Source organism: Hypanus sabinus, unplaced genomic scaffold (genome assembly GCF_030144855.1).
Source record: "Hypanus sabinus isolate sHypSab1 unplaced genomic scaffold, sHypSab1.hap1 scaffold_293, whole genome shotgun sequence".
Taxonomy (NCBI): domain Eukaryota; kingdom Metazoa; phylum Chordata; class Chondrichthyes; order Myliobatiformes; family Dasyatidae; genus Hypanus; species Hypanus sabinus.
Window position 1 is genome coordinate 296,542 of NW_026781079.1, and position 26,574 is coordinate 323,115.

General features: G+C 42.9%; 2 protein-coding genes across 4 annotated transcripts in view; both read right to left on the reverse strand.

The window, feature by feature from the left end:
• Positions 1–22,371, reverse strand: part of LOC132388282 (uncharacterized) — a 40,036-nt gene extending 17,665 nt beyond the window's left edge. The window contains exons 1-7 of one of the 3 annotated variants that reach the window (XM_059960619.1): positions 22,235–22,371; positions 19,535–19,666; positions 16,556–16,699; positions 12,941–13,114; positions 9,376–9,519; positions 5,743–5,916; positions 2,172–2,315 (exon numbers count right to left, since the gene is read on the reverse strand). In XM_059960619.1, coding sequence (XP_059816602.1) covers positions 2,172–2,315; positions 5,743–5,916; positions 9,376–9,519; positions 12,941–13,114; positions 16,556–16,699; positions 19,535–19,666; positions 22,235–22,301 — 979 coding nt within the window. In that variant the 5' untranslated portion in view covers positions 22,302–22,371. Of the gene's footprint in view, positions 1–2,171; positions 2,316–5,742; positions 5,917–9,375; positions 9,520–12,940; positions 13,115–16,555; positions 16,700–19,534; positions 19,667–22,213 lie in introns of all 3 variants that reach the window. The other 2 variants (XM_059960617.1, XM_059960618.1) reach the window with 2 other exon arrangements.
• A 1,095-nt stretch (positions 22,372–23,466) lies between these two features.
• LOC132388286 (uncharacterized) overlaps positions 23,467–26,574 on the reverse strand; it is a 28,436-nt gene continuing 25,328 nt past the window's right edge. The window contains exon 6 of the mRNA XM_059960624.1: positions 23,467–25,834. Coding sequence (XP_059816607.1) covers positions 25,668–25,834 — 167 coding nt within the window. The 3' untranslated portion in view covers positions 23,467–25,667. The remainder of the gene's footprint in view (positions 25,835–26,574) is intronic.

Here is a 26,574-nt window from a genome sequence, read left to right on the forward strand (position 1 = left end):
GCCAAAGGACCCACTTCTGCTCTGCCGTGTTCAGCCACTTTAACACAACCGTGTAACATGACCGAAGTCACTGGATCCCCATCACTATTGGCACCTTTCCACGTGGCAGGAATGGGTTATTCATCACAAACTGTCAGCATGAACAGCATAGTAACATGAGGATTAGATGATGATTTGTTTCAGGAAGACGAAGCGATGTGATCTGTGAACTGCAGTTGGTCATTACCTGTCTGAAAAGTATTCTCTCTCATTAAGGAAGAGATATGCTGCAGAGAAACAGGCCCCTCAGCCGATTATGTCGACATCAACCGTCCACGTACATTGTCTAATTGATCAGCTACCTGTGTGGCCTTCCACTGTAGCTCACCCACTTTGGTTTGAGCAAATGACCCTCTTGACCATGTCTGCATGTTTTATGCATTGAGTTCCTGCCACGTGATTGGCTGATTAGATACCTACAGTAATGAGCATTTGCATGTGGCCACTGAGTGTACACGTGATCCATCAGTGAATTTTCCAGCATTACAATGGCAATTGCCCCAACTTTTACGGAGACTTTTTGGTTCAGAAATAAGAGTGAAATTAATTGAATCAGCCTTCTTATTGGTTGATAAAATGTAATGAATGTTTTTTACTAAGCAGTAATCTGCTGGAGGAACATGGTACTTTTTTGTCTCTCTCTCTCTGTCCTTTGAGTCTTTGGTTACCTCTTTTTTGCTCTTCTTACCCTCAATAAACTAAAACAACAGTGGTAGGTGCATGAAGATGGATCCAATGGGCTCTTTTAAGAGTCTCTTAGACAGGTACATAGAGCGTCGAAAAATAGAGGGCTAGACACTTGGGAAATTCTGGGCTGTTTCTAGTGTAGATTGCATGATCGACAACATTGTGGGTCGAAGGGCCTGTAATGTGCTGTAGATTTCTATATTTAAACAACTTTTATGCCTCAATCTTGACTTTAGGATTGCCAAAAGCATCAGGATACAACACTATTCATACAAACAATTTTGAAGAAAATGCATCCGTTGCGCTTAGTAAGTTTGCAGATGATAACAAATTAGGTGCTCTGGTAAACAGTGAAGAAAGTTGTCAAAAAATATGGGGGCATTTAGATCAACTCGTTCTGTGGTTTGCAGATTGTCAGTGGCATTCAATCCATTTAGGTGAGGAGTATTGCACTTCCATCGTAAAGGGTAGGTCCTGCAGTGTGTTGTGGAACAGGAAGACAACAGTAGAGATAAACAGTTCACTGCAAGAGGCATAACAAGTAAACATCTGGAGTAATGTGATGTCTCAGATCAACCGGATGCTGACAGTGGCACTTGACACACTGATCTGTATCAGTCAGGTCACTGAATTTCGGTGATGGAACGTAATGTTCCCATACCTCAGGATGTTGGTGTGGCCATACATTGAGTACTGTGTACAGTTTTCCTCACAGGAAAGATGTCATTCAACTGCAAACAGTGCAAAGAAATTCTGGGGTCTGACATACAGTGAGAGGTCATGCAGGTTTGGAGTTCACTCCCCAGTGAGTACGAAATTGAAAGGAGAGCTATTTGGGGGATTCAAAATCAGAATGGGTATTATAGCAGTGAATGCACACTTCCCTCCCCCATCATCACCCCTTTCAAGTGCACACCTCTAATAAACTGGAGAGCACAGGTTCAAGGTGAGAGAGTGACAACATTTAAAAGGGACAGAGGTGGAGCTCTGCACATGGAGTGTGGTGTAGACGCAGATGGTGCGAAGTTGAGTTGAATACAAGACAAGTTCAAAAAGCAGATTGTAGGGATATCTGGATTTGTGTTTCGATAAGAATATTGCAGAGTGGTAATATGCCAAACATGGCATTAGTGTAGGAGGGCACCTTGGTTGGCGTGGACAAGTTAGAATGAACCCTCTGTTTCTGTGCTATACTACTCCATGACTCTGCATTCCCTTTCATCTATATGGCTGTGTACATTTTCAAACAACCCCAAGGGTTACTCCAATACAACTGACCATTAAATAAACATGCTGACCCTGAACAGCAACATTTCACTGAGCATTATATTGAACAACATTCTGTTGCAATAATTGACATTGTCCTCAACTGTTTCCTTTGAAACCACTTTCATTCTGCTAACATGCATAATACTGAATGGGTCAAGTTAACACTGAGAACATACCAGAAAGCAGTTTGCATGGACCGACAAGCAAATCGTCAATCAATTGATCGGGACTGAAATTTGAGCTCTGAATTCGTTGCTCAGACGACGCGCTGGCAGACTGCGGTTGATTGGAGTCTCCACCCATTTCACTTGTATCAGCCCCTGTAACAATGCAAATCCAAACTAAAGGAGAGAATTCACCAAGAAAACAAAAGTGGCAAACACTGAGAAGGCCCTTCCGACCATTGAGTACATCTGCAAAGAATGTGAACACAACAGCAACCATCATCAATACCCCTCCACATCCAGGCCATGTTCTCTTCTCCCTGATGACAGGAGGGTTCGTTCCTGATCAGTAAGGACATCAAAGGTTTTGGGTAGACGGCAGGAGAATGGGGCCGAGAAGGATAGTAAATTAGCCAGGCAGAATGACTGAGCAGACCCCATGGACTAAAAGGCAAAGTTCTGCTCCTATGTCATAATCGCCCTACCAGCTGCAGATTTCCCTGCAATTCACACCTTAACCACTCGCCTTTAAGGATTGGAGGTGGTGCAGTCGATAAGTTCAAAATCTTTAGCATGACAATCTCAGAGCATTGGTCCTTGGTCCAAGTACGGAACAGTCAGAAAAAAAAATGGCAAAAGAACATCCCTACGTCATTTGAATCTTGCGCAAATTTGGCATTGTCACCCGACACTTCGACAAACTCCTGCAGATGCTCAGTGGACAGTATCCTAACTGGTTGCATCACGGGCTGTTTTGGAAACGTCAATGCCCAAGCGAGGAAAAGCCAAAAAACCGCAATGGAAACAAGCTTTTTCATCACAGGCAAAGCCCTCTCCTCTATTGAGTGTTGTCACAAAAGAGCGGCCTCATGAATTTTGTGCTTTAGTCAGAATAGAAAGATATCTCTTTAGAAAAGAGAAATTGATCCTTTTTCCAGTCAAATTGTGTTCAATCTTGGATTTGATAAAACTATCTATGGAGGCCAAGTCACTGGGTTCATTCAAGCAGGGGTTGGTAGATTCTGTCTAAGAAAGAGTATCAAACGTTACAGGGACAACGCGAGAGAATGGGGTTGAGCAGGACAATAGATCAGCAAACATGGAATGGCGCAGCAAATTCAATGGACTACAAGGCCAAATTCTGCTCATATGTCTTGGTGCCCGTCACTTGCATCTCTCCGTTTACTGGTTCTTAGGACGCCTCACTCTGTAGTTACTACCTATTGTATGTTTCAGGGAATGTATGTGGATGGTGATGAAAGTGTGGAACGAGCCGCCAGAGGAAGTGATGATGCGGGTTTGATTCGAGCAGGTAATAGAAGATTGGATAAGTACATGGATGGCCTGGTGGTGAGGGTCAGTGGGGCGAGGCAGAATAATAATTCAGCATAGACTTGATGGGCCAAAGGATCCGTTCCTGTTCCTGCAGTGTTTAGTGACCTTAACACACCTGTGTTCACTGTCACTCCTGAGTTCACTGGATCCCTGTCAATACTGGCAACTTTAGAAGTGGCGGGAATGGGCCTTTCTTCAACATTCGAGCTGTCTGTATAAACAGCATAGTAACATCAGGATTGCTGATAATTTGCAGAAGAACATAGCAAAGTGACCTGTGAAATAATTATTCAATACATGTCTACAGACTTTTCTGTCTCAGCAAGGAAGAGAAACAGGCCCCTCAGGCGATGATGTCAACCTTAACCATCCACATGAAGTGTCCAATTTATTAGGTGCATGTGTGGTCTTCCACTATAGCTCATCCACTTTGGTTTGAGCAAATGATCCTCTTGACCACGTCTGCATGCTTGATGTGTTGATTTGCTGCCATCAGACTGGCTGATTGGATATTTACATTCATGAGCTGGTGAACAGGTGCAACAAAGTGGCCAATGTGTGTGCAAGTTACTGTTCAGTGGATTTTCTAGCAATTAAGAATGTAGTTGCCTTTGTGTTTTTTTTTCTGGAAACTTTGTGCAGTAGCAAGTATCATATTACTTGAATCTGCCATCTTAATCGTTAAACATATAGGAACGATATTTTTGCTCTCAGTCTTCTGCTCAGAGAAGATCACGTTACTTTTGTTTGGCTCTTTTGTTTGACTGTTTGGACAGCTCTTCATTGGTCATATAAAATTTAAGAGAACATACTTAAGCAGTAAGCTTTGTGTCTTATTCTTAGAGGAACAGCCCCCTCAGACCATCACGTGGACATCAACCATCCACATACAGTGTCTAACTTATTAGGTGCATGTGTGGCCTTCCGCTGCAGCTCATCCACTTTGGTTTGAGCAAATGAAACTCTTGATTATGTCTACATGTTTTATGCATTGAGTTGCTGCCATGTGATAGGCAGATTAGATATCTACATTAATGAGCACATGGACAGGTGTAACTAATTAAGTGGCCACTGTGTGTCCACGTGGTTGTTCAATGAATTTTTCAGTTGCCTTTGCTTTTTCTGGAAACTTTGATCATAGGAAATATCATATTTCTTGAATCTGGCATCATATTGGTTATCGACATAGAATGGATACTTTTGTTCTCAGTATTCTCCTCCAGGAAATTACATTAATTCTCCTGTCCTTTTCATTTCAGTATTTGAGCACCTCTTCTTTGGTCTTACAACGCTTCAGAAAACAAACTCAAGCAATACATTTTATGCCTCATTCTTGACGTCTAGATCGCAAAAGCATCGGGATCCAACAAGTTGCATTTGGTAGGTCGAATCAAGGTGGCAATTTCATAGTGAAGGACGGGCCCTGCAGAGTGTTGTGGAAGAGGGAGACCTAAGAGTCCAGGTAAATATTTCACTGAAAGGGGAGTCAGAGGTAAAGAGCCAGATCAATGAATTTCGGTGATGGATCATAATGTCCAATAGTACTGGATGTTGCTGAGGCCATACCATAGTTTTGGTCACATGGTTTCATTCAATTGCAGATATTGCAAACAAACTCCAGGGCCTGATTTACAGGGAGTGGTTGTGCAGGATAAGCACCAACTCCTTGGAGGGCAGAAAACTGAATGATATCCTAATAGAGGTATTCAGAACAGTAAGTGGTATTAATCGTCTGACTGCAAACATCGCTACCCCATCACCACCCTCTCTCAGGGCAAGCTTCTTCAAAACTGGACAGCATCGGCTGAAGATGAGGGGTGGAAACAATTAAAAGGGACCTGTTCGGAGCTTCTGCATGTGGAAGGTGAAGATATATTAATAGAGCTAAGCTGAATTGATACAAGTACAACAAAGACATATTAGGGACATTTGGCTACGTGAATAGATAAGAAAGGTGCTGAGGAACACTTGCCAAAACAAGGTATTAGCATTAGCTGGCATGGACAAGTTAGAATGAATTGCCAGTTTCTGTGCTATGTTACTCTGTGACTCTGTATTCCCACTCTATCTGTTTGACTACCTTCACTTTCAAACAATCCCAATGGTTACTCAGGTACAACATATCATTGAATAAACAAACTCACTCTGAATGGTATAATTTCACTGAGCATTTAATTGTACAATACTCTGTTGCAATAATCAATAAGGCATTCACTATTTCCTTTGAAACTACTTTCATTTTACTAACCTGCAAATTGGCGACTGAGTACCAAACCGTCTTCAGAAAGTCTGCGTCTTCTTGTACGACACTGAAGAGGCCTGGTGGGCGGAACTACACCTTCTTCTGCTTCACTGCTAATTGACTGTTCAAGATCGCTGTCCTCTTTCGAGGAACCAAACAAGATTATGCCAGTCTGTTGCACTGTTAACAATGCAGATCCACATTAAAGTAGAGAAGTACAGAGACATATTTCAAGAAAAAAAGTGGCAATCACTGAGAAAGAAAGCCATTCCCACAACCATTGAGTATATCTACAAGGTATACTACCAGAACAAAACAGCATCCAGCAAATACCCCCTCCACATGCAGACCATGCTATTTTATCACTGATGTCAGAAGTGTTGGTTCTTGATTAGTAACAACATCAAACGTTACGGGGAGAAGCAGAAGAATGGGAATGAGAGGGAATATTAAATCAGCCATGATGGTCTGACTGAGCAGACCTGATGGACCACACTGTGCAATTCTGCTCCTATGTCTTATGGTCCCACCAGCTGCAGATCTCCCTGTAATCCACACATTGATCAGTAGCCTTTAAGCGACTGGAGGTGGATGTGGTCGATAAGTTCAAAATCTTTGGCATTACAACTTCAGAGGACAGGTCCTGGGTGCAACACAGAACCGTAATAACAAAGACAGCACAAGAGCATCCCTATATTATTTGAAACTTTCGCAAATTCGGCACTTCACCTGACACTTCGACAAACGTCTGTAGACGAACAGTGGACAGCACTCTAACTGGCCTCACCACCGTCTGTTCTGGAAAGACCAATGCCCGGGAATGGAAAAGCCAAAAAAAAATGATGGATACAGGCCTTTTCATCAACTCTCCTCGATTGAGTGTTGCCACAAAAGAGCGGCCTCATGAACTTTGTGTGTGTAGGAATAGAATAGAAAAATAACCCTTCAGAAGAAAGGAAAAGAAGATTTTTTTTCAGTCAATGGGTGACCGATCCATGGAATTCATTGGAGGAAGGCTGTGGAGGCCAGGTCACTGGGAACATTTCAACAGCGCTTGATAGGTTCTGGATCAGTAAGATTAACAAGCATAACAGGGAGAACGCAAGAGGAACGGGATGAGCTGGAAAATCAATCAGCAAAGATGGAATGGTATATCAAAATCGAAGGGCCGAATGGCCTAATTCTGCTCGTGTGTCTTATTTCCCATCACCTCCTTGTTCACGCGTTATCGGTTCTCAAGAAGCTTTACCCTGCAGTTACTACTGATGAACTGTTTCAGGGGAACATGTGGGGGAACTTCTTCATGCCAAAGATGATGAGAGTGCGGAACGAGCCGCCAGGGAAAGTGATGCTACGGGTTGGGATTGAACAGTTAATAGAAACTTCGATAAGTACATGGATGGGATCGCTCTGGAGGTGTAGTTTTGTGGGCTGAGGCAGAATACGTTTCTAGCATGGACTTGATGGGCCAAAGGACCCACTTCTGCTCTGCCGTGTTCAGCCACTTTAACACAACCGTGTAACATGACCGAAGTCACTGGATCCCCATCACTATTGGCACCTTTCCACGTGGCAGGAATGGGTTATTCATCACTCAAACTGTCAGCATGAACAGCATAGTAACATGAGGATTAGATGATGATTTGTTTCAGGAAGACGAAGCGATGTGATCTGTGAACTGCAGTTGGTCATTACCTGTCTGAAAAGTATTCTCTCTCATTAAGGAAGAGATATGCTGCAGAGAAACAGGCCCCTCAGCCGATTATGTCGACATCAACCGTCCACATACATTGTCTAATTGATCAGCTACCTGTGTGGCCTTCCACTGTAGCTCACCCACTTTGGTTTGAGCAAATGACCCTCTTGACCATGTCTGCATGTTTTATGCATTGAGTTCCTGCCACGTGATTGGCTGATTAGATACCTACAGTAATGAGCATTTGCATGTGGCCACTGAGTGTACACGTGATCCATCAGTGAATTTTCCAGCATTACAATGGCAATTGCCCCAACTTTTACGGAGACTTTTTGGTTCAGAAATAAGAGTGAAATTAATTGAATCAGCCTTCTTATTGGTTGATAAAATTAATGAATGTTTTTTACTAAGCAGTAATCTGCTGGAGGAACATGGTACTTTTTTGTCTCTCTCTCTCTGTCCTTTGAGTCTTTGGTTACCTCTTTTTTGCTCTTCTTACCCTCAATAAACTGAAACAACAGTGGTAGGTGCATGAAGATGGATCCAATGGGCTCTTTTAAGAGTCTCTTAGACAGGTACATAGAGCGTCGAAAAATAGAGGGCTAGACACTTGGGAAATTCTGGGCTGTTTCTAGTGTAGATTGCATGATCGACAACATTGTGGGTCGAAGGGCCTGTAATGTGCTGTAGATTTCTATATTTAAACAACTTTTATGCCTCAATCTTGACTTTAGGATTGCCAAAAGCATCAGGATACAACACTATTCATACAAACAATTTTGAAGAAAATGCATCCGTTGCGCTTAGTAAGTTTGCAGATGATAACAAATTAGCTGCTCTGGTAAACAGTGAAGAAAGTTGGCAAAAATTATGGGGGCATTTGGATCAACTCGTTCTGTGGTTTGCGGATTGTCAGTGGCATTCAATCCATTTAGGTGAGGAGTAATGCACTTCCATCGTAAAGGGTAGGTCCTGCAGAGTGTTGTGGAACAGGAAGACAACAGTAGAGATAAACAGTTCACTGCAAGAGGCATAACAGGGAAACATCTGGAGTAATGTGATGTCTCAGATCAACCGGATGCTGACAGTGGCATTTGACACACCGATCTGTATCAGTCAGGTCACTGAATTTCGGTGATGGAACGTAATGTTCCCATACCTCAGGATGTTGGTGTGGCCATACATTGAGTACTGTGTACAGTTTTCCTCACAGGAAAGATGTCATTCAACTGCAAACAGTGCAAAGAAATTCTGGGGTCTGACATACAGTGAGAGGTCATGCAGGTTTGGAGTTCACTCCCCAGTGAGTACGAAATTGAAAGGAGAGCTATTTGGGGGATTCAAAATCAGAATGGGTATTATAGCAGTGAATGCACACTTCCCTCCCCCATCATCACCCCTTTCAAGTGCACACCTCTAATAAACTGGAGAGCACAGGTTCAAGGTGAGAGAGTGACAACATTTAAAAGGGACAGAGGTGGAGCTCTGCACATGGAGTGTGGTGTAGACGCAGATGGTGCGAAGTTGAGTTGAATACAAGACAAGTTCAAAAAGCAGATTGTAGGGATATCTGGATTTGTGTTTCGATAAGAATATTGCAGAGTGGTAATATGCCAAACATGGCATTAGTGTAGGAGGGCACCTTGGTTGGCGTGGACAAGTTAGAATGAACCCTCTGTTTCTGTGCTATACTACTCCATGACTCTGCATTCCCTTTCATCTATATGGCTGTGTACATTTTCAAACAACCCCAAGGGTTACTCCAATACAACTGACCATTAAATAAACATGCTGACCCTGAACAGCAACATTTCACTGAGCATTATATTGAACAACATTCTGTTGCAATAATTGACATTGTCCTCAACTGTTTCCTTTGAAACCACTTTCATTCTGCTAACATGCATAATACTGAATGGGTCAAGTTAACACTGAGAACATACCAGAAAGCAGTTTGCATGGACCGACAAGCAAATCGTCAATCAATTGATCGGGACTGAAATTTGAGCTCTGAATTCGTTGCTCAGACGACGCGCTGGCAGACTGCGGTTGATTGGAGTCTCCACCCATTTCACTTGTATCAGCCCCTGTAACAATGCAAATCCAAACTAAAGGAGAGAATTCACCAAGAAAACAAAAGTGGCAAACACTGAGAAGGCCCTTCCGACCATTGAGTACATCTGCAAAGAATGTGAACACAACAGCAACCATCATCAATACCCCTCCACATCCAGGCCATGTTCTCTTCTCCCTGATGACAGGAGGGTTCGTTCCTGATCAGTAAGGACATCAAAGGTTTTGGGTAGACGGCAGGAGAATGGGGCCGAGAGGGATAGTAAATTAGCCAGGCAGAATGACTGAGCAGACCCCATGGACTAAAAGGCAAAGTTCTGCTCCTATGTCATAATCGCCCTACCAGCTGCAGATTTCCCTGCAATTCACACCTTAATCACTCGCCTTAAAGGATTGGTGGTGGTGCAGTCGATAAGTTCAAAATCTTTAGCATGACAATCTCAGAGCATTGGTCCTTGGTCCAAGTACGGAACAGTCAGGAAAAAAATGGCAAAAGAACATCCCTACGTCATTTGAATCTTGCGCAAATTTGGCATTGTCACCCGACACTTCGACAAACTCCTGCAGATGCTCAGTGGACAGTATCCTAACTGGTTGCATCACGGGCTGTTTTGGAAACGCCAATGCCCAAGCGAGGAAAAGCTAAAAAACCGTGATGGATACAAGCTTTTTCGTCACAGGCAAAGCCCTCTCCTCTATTGAGTGTTGTCACAAAAGAGCGGCCTCATGAATTTTGTGCGTTAGTCAGAATAGAAAGATATCTCTTTAGAAAAGAGAAATTGATTCTTTTTCCAGTCAAATTGTGTTCAATCTTGGATTTGATAAAACTATCTATGGAGGCCAAGTCACTGGGTTCATTCAAGCAGGGGTTGGTAGATTCTGTCTAAGAAAGAGTATCAAACGTTACAGGGACAACGCGAGAGAATGGGGTTGAGCAGGACAATAGATCAGCAAACATGGAATGGCGCAGCAAATTCAATGGACTACAAGGCCAAATTCTGCTCATATGTCTTGGTGCCCGTCACTTGCATCTCTCCGTTTACTGGTTCTTAGGACGCCTCACTCTGTAGTTACTACCTATTGTATGTTTCAGGGAATGTATGTGGATGGTGATGAAAGTGTGGAACGAGCCGCCAGAGGAAGTGATGATGCGGGTTTGATTCGAGCAGGTAATAGAAGATTGGATAAGTACATGGATGGCCTGGTGGTGAGGGTCAGTGGGGCGAGGCAGAATAATAATTCAGCATAGACTTGATGGGCCAAAGGATCCGTTCCTGTTCCTGCAGTGTTTAGTGACCTTAACACACCTGTGTTCACTGTCACTCCTGAGTTCACTGGATCCCTGTCAATACTGGCAACTTTAGAAGTGGCGGGAATGGGCCTTTCTTCAACATTCGAGCTGTCTGTATAAACAGCATAGTAACATCAGGATTGCTGATAATTTGCATAAGAACATAGCAAAGTGACCTGTGAAATAATTATTCAATACATGTCTACAGACTTTTCTGTCTCAGCAAGGAAGAGAAACAGGCCCCTCAGGCGATGATGTCAACCTTAACCATCCACATGAAGTGTCCAATTTATTAGGTGCATGTGTGGTCTTCCACTATAGCTCATCCACTTTGGTTTGAGCAAATGATCCTCTTGACCACGTCTGCATGCTTGATGTGTTGATTTGCTGCCATCAGACTGGCTGATTGGATATTTACATTCATGAGCTGGTGAACAGGTGCAACAAAGTGGCCAATGTGTGTGCAAGTTACTGTTCAGTGGATTTTCTAGCAATTAAGAATGTAGTTGCCTTTGTGTTTTTTTTTCTGGAAACTTTGTGCAGTAGCAAGTATCATATTACTTGAATCTGCCATCTTAATCGTTAAACATATAGGAACGATATTTTTGCTCTCAGTCTTCTGCTCAGAGAAGATCACGTTACTTTTGTTTGGCTCTTTTGTTTGACTGTTTGGACAGCTCTTCATTGGTCATATAAAATTTAAGAGAACATACTTAAGCAGTAAGCTTTGTGTCTTATTCTTAGAGGAACAGCCCCCTCAGACCATCACGTGGACATCAACCATCCACATACAGTGTCTAACTTATTAGGTGCATGTGTGGCCTTCCGCTGCAGCTCATCCACTTTGGTTTGAGCAAATGAAACTCTTGATTATGTCTACATGTTTTATGCATTGAGTTGCTGCCATGTGATAGGCAGATTAGATATCTACATTAATGAGCACATGGACAGGTGTAACTAATTAAGTGGCCACTGTGTGTCCACATGGTTGTTCAGTGAATTTTTCAGTTGCCTTTGCTTTTTCTGGAAACTTTCATCATAGGAAATATCATATTTCTTGAATCTGCCATCCTATTGGTTATCGACATAGAATGGATACCTTTGTTATCAGTATTCTCCTCCAGGAGATTACATTAATTCTCCTGTCCTTTTCATTTCAGTATTTGAGCACCTCTTCTTTGGTCTTACAACGCTTCAGAAAACAAACTCAAGCAATACATTTTATGCCTCATTCTTGACGTCTAGATCGCAAAAACATCAGGATCTAACAAGTTGCATTTGGTAGGTCGAATCAAGGTGGCAATTTCATAGTGAAGGGTGGGCCGTAAGAGGGAGACCTAAGAGTCCAGGTAAATATTTCACTGAAAGGGGCGTCAGAGGTAAAGAGCCAGATCAATGAATTTCGGTGATGGATCATAATGTCCAATAGTACTGGATGTTGCTGAGGCCATACCATAGTTTTGGTCACATGGTTTCATTCAATTGCAGATATTGCAAACAAACTCCAGGGCCTGATTTACAGGGAGTGGTTGTGCAGGATAAGCACCAACTCCTTGGAGGCAGAAAACTGAATGATATCCTAATAGAGGTATTCAAAACAGTAAGTGGTATTAATCGTCTGACTGCAAACATTGCTACCCCATCACCACCCTCTCTCAGGGCAAGCTTCTTCAAAACTGGACAGCATTGGCTGAAGATGAGGGGTGGAAACAATTAAAAGGGACCTGTTTGGAGCTTCTGCATGTGGAAGGTGAAGATATATTAATAGAGCTAAGCTGAATTGATACAAGTACAACAAAGACATATTAGGGACATTTGGCTAAGTGAATAGATAAGAAAGGTGCTGAGAAACACTTGCCAAAACAAGGTATCAGCAAAGAAAGGTACATTGGCTGGCATGGACAAGTTAGAATGAATAGCCAGTTTCTGTGCTATGTCACTCTGAGACTCTGTATTCAGACTATCTGTTTGACCACCTTCACTTTCAAACAATCCCAATGGTTACTCAGGTACAACATATCATTGAATAAACAAACTCACTCTGAATGGTATAATTTCACTGAGCATTTAATTGTACAATACTCTGTTGCAATAATCAATAAGGCATTCACTATTTCCTTTGAAACTACTTTCATTTTACTAACCTGCAAATTGGCGACTGAGCATCAAACCGTCTTCAGAAAGTCTGCGTCTTCTTGTACGACACTGAAGAGGCCTGGTGGGCGGAACTACACCTTCTTCTGCTTCACTGCTAATTGACTGTTCAAGATCGCTGTCCTCTTTCGAGGAACCAAACAAGATTATGCCAGTCTGTTGCTCTGTTAACAATGCAGATCCACATTAAAGTAGAGAAGTACAGAGACTGAGAATCACTGAGAAAGAAAGCCATTCCCACAACCATTGAGTATATCTACAAGGTATACTACCAGAACAAAACAGCATCCAGCAAATACCCCCTCCTCATCCAGACCATGCTGTTTTATCACTGATGTCAGAAGTGTTGGTTCTTGATTAGTAACAACATCAAACGTTACGGGGAGAAGCAGAAGAATGGGAATGAGAGGGAATATTAAATCAGCCATGATGGTCTGACTGAGCAGACCTGATGGACCACACTGTGCAATTCTGCTCCTATGTCTTATGGTCCCACCAGCTGCAGATCTCCCTGTAATCCACACATTGATCAGTAGCCTTTAAGCGATTGGAGGTGGAGGTGGTCGGTAAGTTCAAAATCTTTGGCATTACAATTTCAGAGGACAGGTCCTGGGTGCAACACTTAACTGTAATAACAAAGACAGCACAAGAGCATCCCTATATTATTTGAAACTTGCGCAAAATTGACGTGTCACCTGACACTTCGACAAACTTCTGTAGACGAACAGTGGACAGCACTCTAACTGGTTGTACAACCGACTGTTCTGGAAAGACCAATGCCCGGGAATGGAAAAGCCACAAAAAATGATGGATACAGGCCTTTTCATCAACTCTCCTCGATTGAGTGTTGCCACAAAAGAGCGGCCTCATGAACTTTGTGTGAGTAGGAATAGAATAGAAAAATAACCCTTCAGAAGAAAGGAAAAGAAGATTTTTTTTCAGTCAATGGGTGACCGATCCATGGAATTTATTGGAGGAAGGCTGTGGAGGCCAGGTCACTGGGAACATTTCAACAGCGCTTGATAGGTTCTGGATCAGTAAGATTAACAAGCATAACAGGGAGAACGCAAGAGGAAGGGGATGAGCTGGAAAATCAATCAGCAAAGATGGAATGGTATATCAAAATCGAAGGGCCGAATGGCCTAATTCTGCTCGTGTGTCTTATTTCCCATCACCTCCTTGTTCACGCGTTATCGGTTCTCAAGAAGCTTTACCCTGCAGTTACTACTGATGAACTGTTTCAGGGGAACATGTGGGGGAACTTCTTCATGCCAAAGATGATGAGAGTGCGGAACGAGCCGCCAGGGAAAGTGATGCTACGGGTTGGGATTGAACAGTTAATAGAAACTTCGATAAGTACATGGATGGGATCGCTCTGGAGGTGTAGTTTGGTGGGCTGAGGCAGAATACGTTTCTAGCATGGACTTGATGGGCCAAAGGACCCACTTCTGCTCTGCCGTGTTCAGCCACTTTAACACAACCGTGTAACATGACCGAAGTCACTGGATCCCCATCACTATTGGCACCTTTCCACGTGGCAGGAATGGGTTATTCATCACTCAAACTGTCAGCATGAACAGCATAGTAACATGAGGATTAGATGATGATTTGTTTCAGGAAGACGAAGCGATGTGATCTGTGAACTGCAGTTGGTCATTACCTGTCTGAAAAGTATTCTCTCTCATTAAGGAAGAGATATGCTGCAGAGAAACAGGCCCCTCAGCCGATTATGTCGACATCAACCGTCCACATACATTGTCTAATTGATCAGCTACCTGTGTGGCCTTCCACTGTAGCTCACCCACTTTGGTTTGAGCAAATGACCCTCTTGACCATGTCTGCATGTTTTATGCATTGAGTTCCTGCCACGTGATTGGCTGATTAGATACCTACAGTAATGAGCATTTGCATGTGGCCACTGAGTGTACACGTGATCCATCAGTGAATTTTCCAGCATTACAATGGCAATTACCCCAACTTTTATGGAGACTTTTTGGTTCAGAAATAAGAGTGAAATTAATTGAATCAGCCTTCTTATTGGTTGATAAAATGTAATGAATGTTTTTTACTAAGCAGTAATCTGCTGGAGGAACATGGTACTTTTTTGTCTCTCTCTCTCTGTCCTTTGAGTCTTTGGTTACCTCTTTTTTGCTCTTCTTACCCTCAATAAACTAAAACAACAGTGGTAGGTGCATGAAGATGGATCCAATGGGCTCTTTTAAGAGTCTCTTAGACAGGTACATAGAGCATCGGAAAATAGAGGGCTAGACACTTGGGAAATTCTGGGCTGTTTCTAGTGTAGATTGCATGATCGACAACATTGTGGGTCGAAGGGCCTGTAATGTGCTGTAGATTTCTATATTTAAACAACTTTTATGCCTCAATCTTGACTTTAGGATTGCCAAAAGCATCAGGATACAACACTATTCATACAAACAATTTTGAAGAAAATGCATCCGTTGCGCTTAGTAAGTTTGCAGATGATAACAAATTAGGTGCTCTGGTAAACAGTGAAGAAAGTTGTCAAAAAATATGGGGGCATTTAGATCAACTCGTTCTGTGGTTTGCAGATTGTCAGTGGCATTCAATCCATTTAGGTGAGGAGTATTGCACTTCCATCGTAAAGGGTAGGTCCTGCAGTGTGTTGTGGAACAGGAAGACAACAGTAGAGATAAACAGTTCACTGCAAGAGGCATAACAAGTAAACATCTGGAGTAATGTGATGTCTCAGATCAACCGGATGCTGACAGTGGCACTTGACACACTGATCTGTATCAGTCAGGTCACTGAATTTCGGTGATGGAACGTAATGTTCCCATACCTCAGGATGTTGGTGTGGCCATACATTGAGTACTGTGTACAGTTTTCCTCACAGGAAAGATGTCATTCAACTGCAAACAGTGCAAAGAAATTCTGGGGTCTGACATACAGTGAGAGGTCATGCAGGTTTGGAGTTCACTCCCCAGTGAGTACGAAATTGAAAGGAGAGCTATTTGGGGGATTCAAAATCAGAATGGGTATTATAGCAGTGAATGCACACTTCCCTCCCCCATCATCACCCCTTTCAAGTGCACACCTCTAATAAACTGGAGAGCACAGGTTCAAGGTGAGAGAGTGACAACATTTAAAAGGGACAGAGGTGGAGCTCTGCACATGGAGTGTGGTGTAGACGCAGATGGTGCGAAGTTGAGTTGAATACAAGACAAGTTCAAAAAGCAGATTGTAGGGATATCTGGATTTGTGTTTCGATAAGAATATTGCAGAGTGGTAATATGCCAAACATGGCATTAGTGTAGGAGGGCACCTTGGTTGGCGTGGACAAGTTAGAATGAACCCTCTGTTTCTGTGCTATACTACTCCATGACTCTGCATTCCCTTTCATCTATATGGCTGTGTACATTTTCAAACAACCCCAAGGGTTACTCCAATACAACTGACCATTAAATAAACATGCTGACCCTGAACAGCAACATTTCACTGAGCATTATATTGAACAACATTCTGTTGCAATAATTGACATTGTCCTCAACTGTTTCCTTTGAAACCACTTTCATTCTGCTAACATGCATAATACTGAATGGGTCAAGTTAACACTGAGAACATACCAGAAAGCAGTTTGCATGGACCGACAAGCAAATCGTCAATCAATTGATCGGGACTGAAATTTGAGCTCTGAATTCGTTGCTCAGACGACGCGCTGGCAGACTGCGGTTGATTGGAGTCTCCACCCATTTCACTTGTATCAGCCCCTGTAACAATGCAAATCCAAACTAAAGGACAGAATTCACCAAGAAAACAAAAGTGGCAAACACTGAGAAGGCCCTTCCGACCATTGAGTACATCTGCAAAGAATGTGAACACAACAGCAACCATCATCAATACCCCTCCACATCCAGGCCATGTTCTCTTCTCCCTGATGACAGGAGGGTTCGTTCCTGATCAGTAAGGACATCAAAGGTTTTGGGTAGACGGCAGGAGAATGGGGCCGAGAGGGATAGTAAATTAGCCAGGCAGAATGACTGAGCAGACCCCATGGACTAAAAGGCAAAGTTCTGCTCCTATGTCATAATCGCCCTACCAGCTGCAGATTTCCCTGCAATTCACACCTTAACCACTCGCCTTTAAGGATTGGAGGTGGTGCAGTCGATAAGTTCAAAATCTTTAGCATGACAATCTCAGAGCATTGGTCCTTGGTCCAAGTACGGAACAGTCAGAAAAAAAAATGGCAAAAGAACATCCCTACGTCATTTGAATCTTGCGCAAATTTGGCATTGTCACCCGACACTTTGACAAACTCCTGCAGATGCTCAGTGGACAGTATCCTAACTGGTTGCATCACGGGCTGTTTTGGAAACGTCAATGCCCAAGCGAGGAAAAGCCAAAAAACCGCAATGGATACAAGCTTTTTCATCACAGGCAAAGCCCTCTCCTCTATTGAGTGTTGTCACAAAAGAGCGGCCTCATGAATTTTGTGTGTTAGTCAGAATAGAAAGATATCTCTTTGGAAAAGAGAAAATGATTCTTTTACCAGTCAAATTGTGTTCTATCTTGGATTTGATAAAACTATCTATGGAGGCCAAGTCACTGGGTTCATTCAAGCAGGGGTTGGTAGATTCTGTCTAAGAAAAGAGTATCAAACGTTACAGGGACAATGCGAAAGAATGGGGTTGAGCAGGACAATAGATCAGCAAACATGGAATGGCGCAGCAAATTGAATGGACTACAAGGCCAAATTCTGCTCATATGTCTTGGTGCCCGTCACTTGCATCTCTCCGTTTACTGGTTCTTAGGAAGCCTCACTCTGTAGTTACTATTGTATGTTTCAGGGAATGTATGTGGATGGTGATGAAAGTGTGGAACGAGCCGCCAGAGGAAGTGATGATGCGGGTTTGATTCGAGCAGGTAATAGAAGGTTGGATAAGTACATGGATGGTCTGGTGGTGAGGGTCAGTGGGGAGAGGCAGAATAATGCTTCAGCATAGACTTGTTGAGCCAAAGGATCCGTTCCTGCTCTGCAGTGTTTAGTGACCTTAACACACCTGTGTTCACTGCATCCCCATCAATACTGGTAACTTTAGAAGTGGCGGGAATGGGTTTTTCAACATTCGAGCTGTCTGTATAAACAGCATAGTAACATCAGCATTGCTGATAATTTGCAGAAGAACATAGCAAAGTGACCGTGAAATAATTATTCAATACACGTCTACAGACTTTTCTGTCTCAGCAAGGAAGAGAAACAGGCCCCTCAGGCGATGATGTCAACCTTAACCATCCACATGAAGTGTCCAATTTATTAGGTGCATGTGTGGTCTTCCACTATAGCTCATCCACTTTGGTTTGAGCAAATGATCCTCTTGACCACGTCTGCATGCTTGATGTGTTGATTTGCTGCCATCAGACTGGCTGATTAGATATTTACATTCATGAGCAGGTGGACAGGTGTAACAAACAAAATGGCCAATCTGTGTGTACAGTAGCATCAGTAGCACCAGTCAGCCAGATTTTTGAGCAAAGGATGTTCACAACGGCGAGAATAGATACCTTTGTTATCAGTATTCTCCTCCAGGAGATTACATTAATTTTCTTGTCTCTTTCATTTCAGTATTTGAGCACCTCTTCATTGGTCTTACATTTCAGAAAACAAACTCAAGCAATATGTTTATGCCTCATTCTTGACGTTTGGATCGCAAAAGCATCGGGATACAACAAGTTGCATTTGGTAGGTCGAATCAAGATGGCAATTTCATAGTGAAGGACGGGCCCTGCAGAATGTTGTGGAAGAGGGAGACCTAAGAGTCCAGGTAAATATTTCACTGAAAGGGGCGTCAGAGGTAAAGAGCCAGATCAATGAATTTCGGTAATGGATCATAATGTCCAATAGTACTGGATGTTGTTGAGGCCATACCATAGTTTTGGTCACATGGTTTTATTCAATTGCAGATATTGCAAACAAACTCCAGGGCCTGATTTACAGGGAGTGGTTGTGCAGGATAAGCACCAACTCCTTGGAGGCAGAAAAATGAATGATATTCTAATAGAGGTATTCAGAACAGTAAGTGGTATTAATCGTCTGACTGCAAACATCGCTACCCCATCACCACCCTCTCTCAGGGCAAGCTTCATAAAAACTGGACAGCATCAGTTGAAGGTGAGGGGTGGAAACAATTAAAAGGGACCTGGTTGCAGCTTCTGCATGTGGAAGGTGAAGATATATTAATAGAGCTAAGCTGAATTGATACAAGTACAACAAAGACATATTAGGGACATTTGGCTAAGTGAATAGATAAGAAAGGTGCTGAGGAACACTTGCCAAAACAGGGTATTAGCATTAGCTGGCATGGACAAGTTAGAATGAATAGCCAGTTTCTGTGCTATGTCACTCTGAGACTCTGTATTCAGACTATCTGTTTGACCATCTTCACTTTCAAACAATCCTAATGGTGACTCAGGTACAACAGATCAGTAAATAAACAGGCTCACTCTGAACGGTCTCAATTCACTGAGCATTTAATCGAACAATATTCTGTTGTAATAGTCAACAAAACATTCACTGTTTCCTTTGAAACTACTTTTATTTTACTAACCTGCAAATATGAGAATGTGGCTCTTTATGTATTCAGGCAATGTGGGTCTTCTTCGACGACGTCGAGGACGCCTGCGGTGCCGAACTGGACTTTCTTCTACTGCACTGCTTCTTGAAGGTTTAAGCGGTTGAGCTTTTGAGGAACAAGCCAGGATTTTATCAGTCTTTTGCACTATCAATGCAAATCCATATTAAAGAAGAGATGTACAGCGAAATATACCAAGAAAACAGAAGTATCAAGGACTGAGAATGAAGCCCATCCCACCATTCAGGACATCTACAAGCTGCACTACCACAACAAAACAGCAACCAGCAAATACCCCCTCCACATCCAGGCCATGTTGTCTTTTTACTGCTGTCAGAAGAGTTGGCTCTTGATTACTAACAACATCAAAGGTAACGGGGAGAAGCAGGTGAATGGGGTTGAGACTGAATATTAAACCAGCCATGATGGACTGACTGAGCAGACCTGATGGACCACACTGCACAACTCTGCTCCTATCTCTTACGGTCCTACCAGCTTCAGATTTCCCTGCAATTCACACATTGATAAGTAGCCTTTAAGAGATTGGAGGTGTTCCATAAGTCCAAAATCTTTGGCATTTCAATTTCAGAGGATTGGCCCTGGGACCAACACAGAACCGTAACAACAAAGACAGCACAAGAGCATCCCTATATTATTTGAAACTTGCGCAAATTCGGCACGTCACCTGACACTTTGACAAACTTCTGTAGACGCACAGTGGACAGCACCCTAACTGGTTGCACCACCGTCTGTTCTGGAAAGAGCAATGCCCAAGAATGGAAAAGCCAACAAAAAGTGATGAATACAGGTTTATTCTTCACAGGGAATGCACTCTCTTCAATTGAGTGTTGTCACAAAAGAATAGCCTCATGCATTTTGTGTATGTCGGAATAGAACAGAAAAGTAACCCTTTAGAAGAAAGGAAAGGAAGATCTATTCTTCCAGTCAATGGGTGATCAATCCATGGAATTCATTGCAGCAAGGCAGTGGAAGTGGCCACTGAGTGTGCACGTGATCCGTCAGTGAATTTTCCAGCACTATAGTAGCAATTGCCTCACCTTTTAGAGAAACATTTTGGTTGAGAAGCAAGAGTGACATTATTTGCATCAGCCATCTTACTGTTTGACAATATGGAATGGAATATTTTACTAAGCAGTAATCTGCTGGATGAACATGGTACGTTTTGTCTCTCTCCTTTGAGTCTTTGGTTTCCTCTTTTTTGCTCTTCTAACCATTCATAAAATAAACTGAAAAAACAGTGGTGGGTGTGTGGAGATGGATACAATAGGGTCTTTTAAGAGCCTCTTAGACAGGTACATAGAGAGTCGAAAAATAGAGGGCTATGAACTTGGAAAACCCCAGGCAGTTTCTAGAATAGATTGCATGATCGGCACAACATTGTGGGCCAAAGGGCCTGTAATGAGTTGTAGATTTCTATGTTTAAATAACTTTTATGCCTCAATCTTGACTTTAGGATTGCCAAAAGCATCAGGATGCAACACGATTTATACAAACAATTTTGAAGAAAATGCATCCATTGCGCTTAGTAAGTTTGCAGATGATAACAAATTAGGTGCTCTGGTAAACAGTGAAGAAAGTTGTCAAAAATTATGGGGGCATTTGCATCAACTAGTTCTGTGGTTTGAGGATTGTCAGTGGCATTCAATCCATTTGTGTGTGAAGTATTGCACTTCCATCGTAAAGGGTAGGTCCTGCAGAGTGTTGTGGAACAGGAAGACAACAGTAGAGATAAACAGTTCACTGCAAGAGGCATAACAGGTAAACATCTGGTGTAATGTGATGTCTCAGGTAAACCGGATGCTAACAGAGGCACACGACACACCGACCTGTATCAGTCAGTGAATTCTGATGATGGAACGTAATGTTCCCATGGCTCAGGATGTTGGTGAGGCCCAAACACTGAGTATTGTGTACAGTTTTGCTCACAGGAAAGACGTCATTCAACTGCAAACATTGTAAAGAAATTCTGGGGTCTAACATACAGTGAGACATCGTGCAGGTTTGGAGTTTACTCCCCAGTGAGTACGAAATTGAAAGGAGAGCTATTTGGGGTATTCAAAATCAGAATGGGTATTCTAACTGTGAATGCACACATCCCTCCCCCATCACCACCCCCTTCAAGTGTACGCCTCTCAGAAACCAGACAGCATAGGTTCAAGGTGAGAGGGTGACAACATTTAAAAGGGACAGAGGTGGAGCTTTGCAAATGACAGTGTGGTGCAGACACAGATGGTGTGAAGTTGAGTTAAATACAAGACGAGTTCAAAAAGCACATTTTAGGGATATCTGGATTTGTGCTTCGCTTAGAATATTGCAGAGTGATAATATGCCAAACATGGCATTCGCACCTTGGTTGGCGCGGGCAAGTTAGGATGAATCCTCTGATTCTGTGCTGTATTACTCCACGACTCTGCAATCCCCCTTCATCTATATGACTGTGTACATTTTCAAACAACCCCAAGGGTTACTACAATACTACTGACCATTAGATAAACATGCTCACGCCGAACAGCATCATTTCACTGAGCATGTAATTGAACAACATTCTGTTGCAATAATCGACACTTTCAGTCTACTAACATGCATAATAGTGAATGGGTATGGTTAACACTGAGAACAGAACAGAAAGCTCACCCTCCACATGTTCACTGGTACCTGAGGACTGAACACCTTGCTTAGCCGTCGCGCCGGCATTCTTGGGTTGACTGGAGTTTCCACCCATCTCACTTCCGTCACTCCCTGTAACAATACAAAACCAAATTAAAGACAAAACAGAAATGGCAAACACCGATAAAGAAGGCCCTCCGGCCCGCTGAGTACATCTACATGGTGCGCGATCTCCACAAAACAGCATCCATCATCAAATGCCCACTCTCTTCTCACTGATGCCACAAGGGCTAATTCGGGATCAGTACCAGTTGCAGGTTGCCCTGCAATTCACTGCTTCATCAGTCATTAATGGGTCAGAGGTGAGATGGTCGGTCACTTCAAATTTACTGGAGTTATAATTTCAGAGGATCTGTCCCGGGTCCAGCATGTAAGTGCCATCAAAAAAAAGGCACAACAACAGATTTGATTCCGTTGACGTTTGCACAGATTCGCAATACCGTCTAAAAACTGTTTGCATTATGGCCTGGATGGAAAGACAGCACAAGAGCATCACTATATTATTTGAAACTTGCGCAAATTCGGCACGTCACCTGACACTTCCACAAACTTCTGTAGACGAACAGTGGACAGCACTCTAACTGGTTGCACAACCGTCTGTTCTGGAAAGACCAATGCCCGGGAATGGAAAAGCCAACAAAAAGTGATGGATACAGGCCTTTTCATCAACTCTCCTCGATTGAGTGTTGCCACAAAAGAGCGGCCTCATGAACTTTGTGTGTGTAGGAATAGAATAGAAAAATAACCCTTCAGAAGAAAGGAAAAGAAGATTTTTTTTTCAGTCAATGGGTGACCAATCCATGGAATTCATTGGAGGAAGGCTGTGGAGGCCAGGTCACTGGGAACATTTCAACAGCGCTTGATAGGTTCTGGATCAGTAATATTAACAAGCATAACAGGGATGAGCAAGAGAATGGGGATGAGCAGGAAAATCAATCAGTAAAGATGGAATGGTGAAGCAAAATCAGAGGGCCGAATGGCCTAATTCTGCTCGTGTGTCTTATTTCCCATCACCTCCTGTTTCCCACGTTACTGGTTCTCAGGAAGCCCTACCCTGCAGTTACTACTGATGAACTGTTTCAGGGGAACACGTGGGGGAACTTCTTCATGCCGAGGGTGATGAGAGTGCGGAACGAGCCGTCTGGGGAAGTGATGCTACGAGTTGGGTTTGAACAGCTAATAGAAACTTCGATAAGTACATGGATGGGATCGCTCTGGAGGTGTAGTTTGGTGGGCTGAGGCAGAATACGTTTCTAGCATGGACTTGATGGGCCAAAGGACCCACTTCTGCTCTGCCGTGTTCAGCCACTTTAACACAACCGTGTAACATGACCGAAGTCACTGGATCCCCATCACTATTGGCACCTTTCCACGTGGCAGGAATGGGTTATTCATCACTCAAACTGTCAGCATGAACAGCATAGTAACATGAGGATTAGATGATGATTTGTTTCAGGAAGACGAAGCGATGTGATCTGTGAACTGCAGTTGGTCATTACCTGTCTGAAAAGTATTCTCTCTCATTAAGGAAGAGATATGCTGCAGAGAAACAGGCCCCTCAGCCGATTATGTCGACATCAACCGTCCACATACATTGTCTAATTGATCAGCTACCTGTGTGGCCTTCCACTGTAGCTCACCCACTTTGGTTTGAGCAAATGACCCTCTTGACCATGTCTGCATGTTTTATGCATTGAGTTCCTGCCACGTGATTGGCTGATTAGATACCTACAGTAATGAGCATTTGCATGTGGCCACTGAGTGTACACGTGATCCATCAGTGAATTTTCCAGCATTACAATGGCAATTACCCCAACTTTTATGGAGACTTTTTGGTTCAGAAATAAGAGTGAAATTAATTGAATCAGCCTTCTTATTGGTTGATAAAATGTAATGAATGTTTTTTACTAAGCAGTAATCTGCTGGAGGAACATGGTACTTTTTTGTCTCTCTCTCTCTGTCCTTTGAGTCTTTGGTTACCTCTTTTTTGCTCTTCTTACCCTCAATAAACTAAAACAACAGTGGTAGGTGCATGAAGATGGATCCAATGGGCTCTTTTAAGAGTCTCTTAGACAGGTACATAGAGCATCGGAAAATAGAGGGCTAGACACTTGGGAAATTCTGGGCTGTTTCTAGTGTAGATTGCATGATCGACAACATTGTGGGTCGAAGGGCCTGTAATGTGCTGTAGATTTCTATATTTAAACAACTTTTATGCCTCAATCTTGACTTTAGGATTGCCAAAAGCATCAGGATACAACACTATTCATACAAACAATTTTGAAGAAAATGCATCCGTTGCGCTTAGTAAGTTTGCAGATGATAACAAATTAGGTGCTCTGGTAAACAGTGAAGAAAGTTGTCAAAAAATATGGGGGCATTTAGATCAACTCGTTCTGTGGTTTGCAGATTGTCAGTGGCATTCAATCCATTTAGGTGAGGAGTATTGCACTTCCATCGTAAAGGGTAGGTCCTGCAGTGTGTTGTGGAACAGGAAGACAACAGTAGAGATAAACAGTTCACTGCAAGAGGCATAACAAGTAAACATCTGGAGTAATGTGATGTCTCAGATCAACCGGATGCTGACAGTGGCACTTGACACACTGATCTGTATCAGTCAGGTCACTGAATTTCGGTGATGGAACGTAATGTTCCCATACCTCAGGATGTTGGTGTGGCCATACATTGAGTACTGTGTACAGTTTTCCTCACAGGAAAGATGTCATTCAACTGCAAACAGTGCAAAGAAATTCTGGGGTCTGACATACAGTGAGAGGTCATGCAGGTTTGGAGTTCACTCCCCAGTGAGTACGAAATTGAAAGGAGAGCTATTTGGGGGATTCAAAATCAGAATGGGTATTATAGCAGTGAATGCACACTTCCCTCCCCCATCATCACCCCTTTCAAGTGCACACCTCTAATAAACTGGAGAGCACAGGTTCAAGGTGAGAGAGTGACAACATTTAAAAGGGACAGAGGTGGAGCTCTGCACATGGAGTGTGGTGTAGACGCAGATGGTGCGAAGTTGAGTTGAATACAAGACAAGTTCAAAAAGCAGATTGTAGGGATATCTGGATTTGTGTTTCGATAAGAATATTGCAGAGTGGTAATATGCCAAACATGGCATTAGTGTAGGAGGGCACCTTGGTTGGCGTGGACAAGTTAGAATGAACCCTCTGTTTCTGTGCTATACTACTCCATGACTCTGCATTCCCTTTCATCTATATGGCTGTGTACATTTTCAAACAACCCCAAGGGTTACTCCAATACAACTGACCATTAAATAAACATGCTGACCCTGAACAGCAACATTTCACTGAGCATTATATTGAACAACATTCTGTTGCAATAATTGACATTGTCCTCAACTGTTTCCTTTGAAACCACTTTCATTCTGCTAACATGCATAATACTGAATGGGTCAAGTTAACACTGAGAACATACCAGAAAGCAGTTTGCATGGACCGACAAGCAAATCGTCAATCAATTGATCGGGACTGAAATTTGAGCTCTGAATTCGTTGCTCAGACGACGCGCTGGCAGACTGCGGTTGATTGGAGTCTCCACCCATTTCACTTGTATCAGCCCCTGTAACAATGCAAATCCAAACTAAAGGACAGAATTCACCAAGAAAACAAAAGTGGCAAACACTGAGAAGGCCCTTCCGACCATTGAGTACATCTGCAAAGAATGTGAACACAACAGCAACCATCATCAATACCCCTCCACATCCAGGCCATGTTCTCTTCTCCCTGATGACAGGAGGGTTCGTTCCTGATCAGTAAGGACATCAAAGGTTTTGGGTAGACGGCAGGAGAATGGGGCCGAGAGGGATAGTAAATTAGCCAGGCAGAATGACTGAGCAGACCCCATGGACTAAAAGGCAAAGTTCTGCTCCTATGTCATAATCGCCCTACCAGCTGCAGATTTCCCTGCAATTCACACCTTAACCACTCGCCTTTAAGGATTGGAGGTGGTGCAGTCGATAAGTTCAAAATCTTTAGCATGACAATCTCAGAGCATTGGTCCTTGGTCCAAGTACGGAACAGTCAGAAAAAAAAATGGCAAAAGAACATCCCTACGTCATTTGAATCTTGCGCAAATTTGGCATTGTCACCCGACACTTTGACAAACTCCTGCAGATGCTCAGTGGACAGTATCCTAACTGGTTGCATCACGGGCTGTTTTGGAAACGTCAATGCCCAAGCGAGGAAAAGCCAAAAAACCGCAATGGATACAAGCTTTTTCATCACAGGCAAAGCCCTCTCCTCTATTGAGTGTTGTCACAAAAGAGCGGCCTCATGAATTTTGTGTGTTAGTCAGAATAG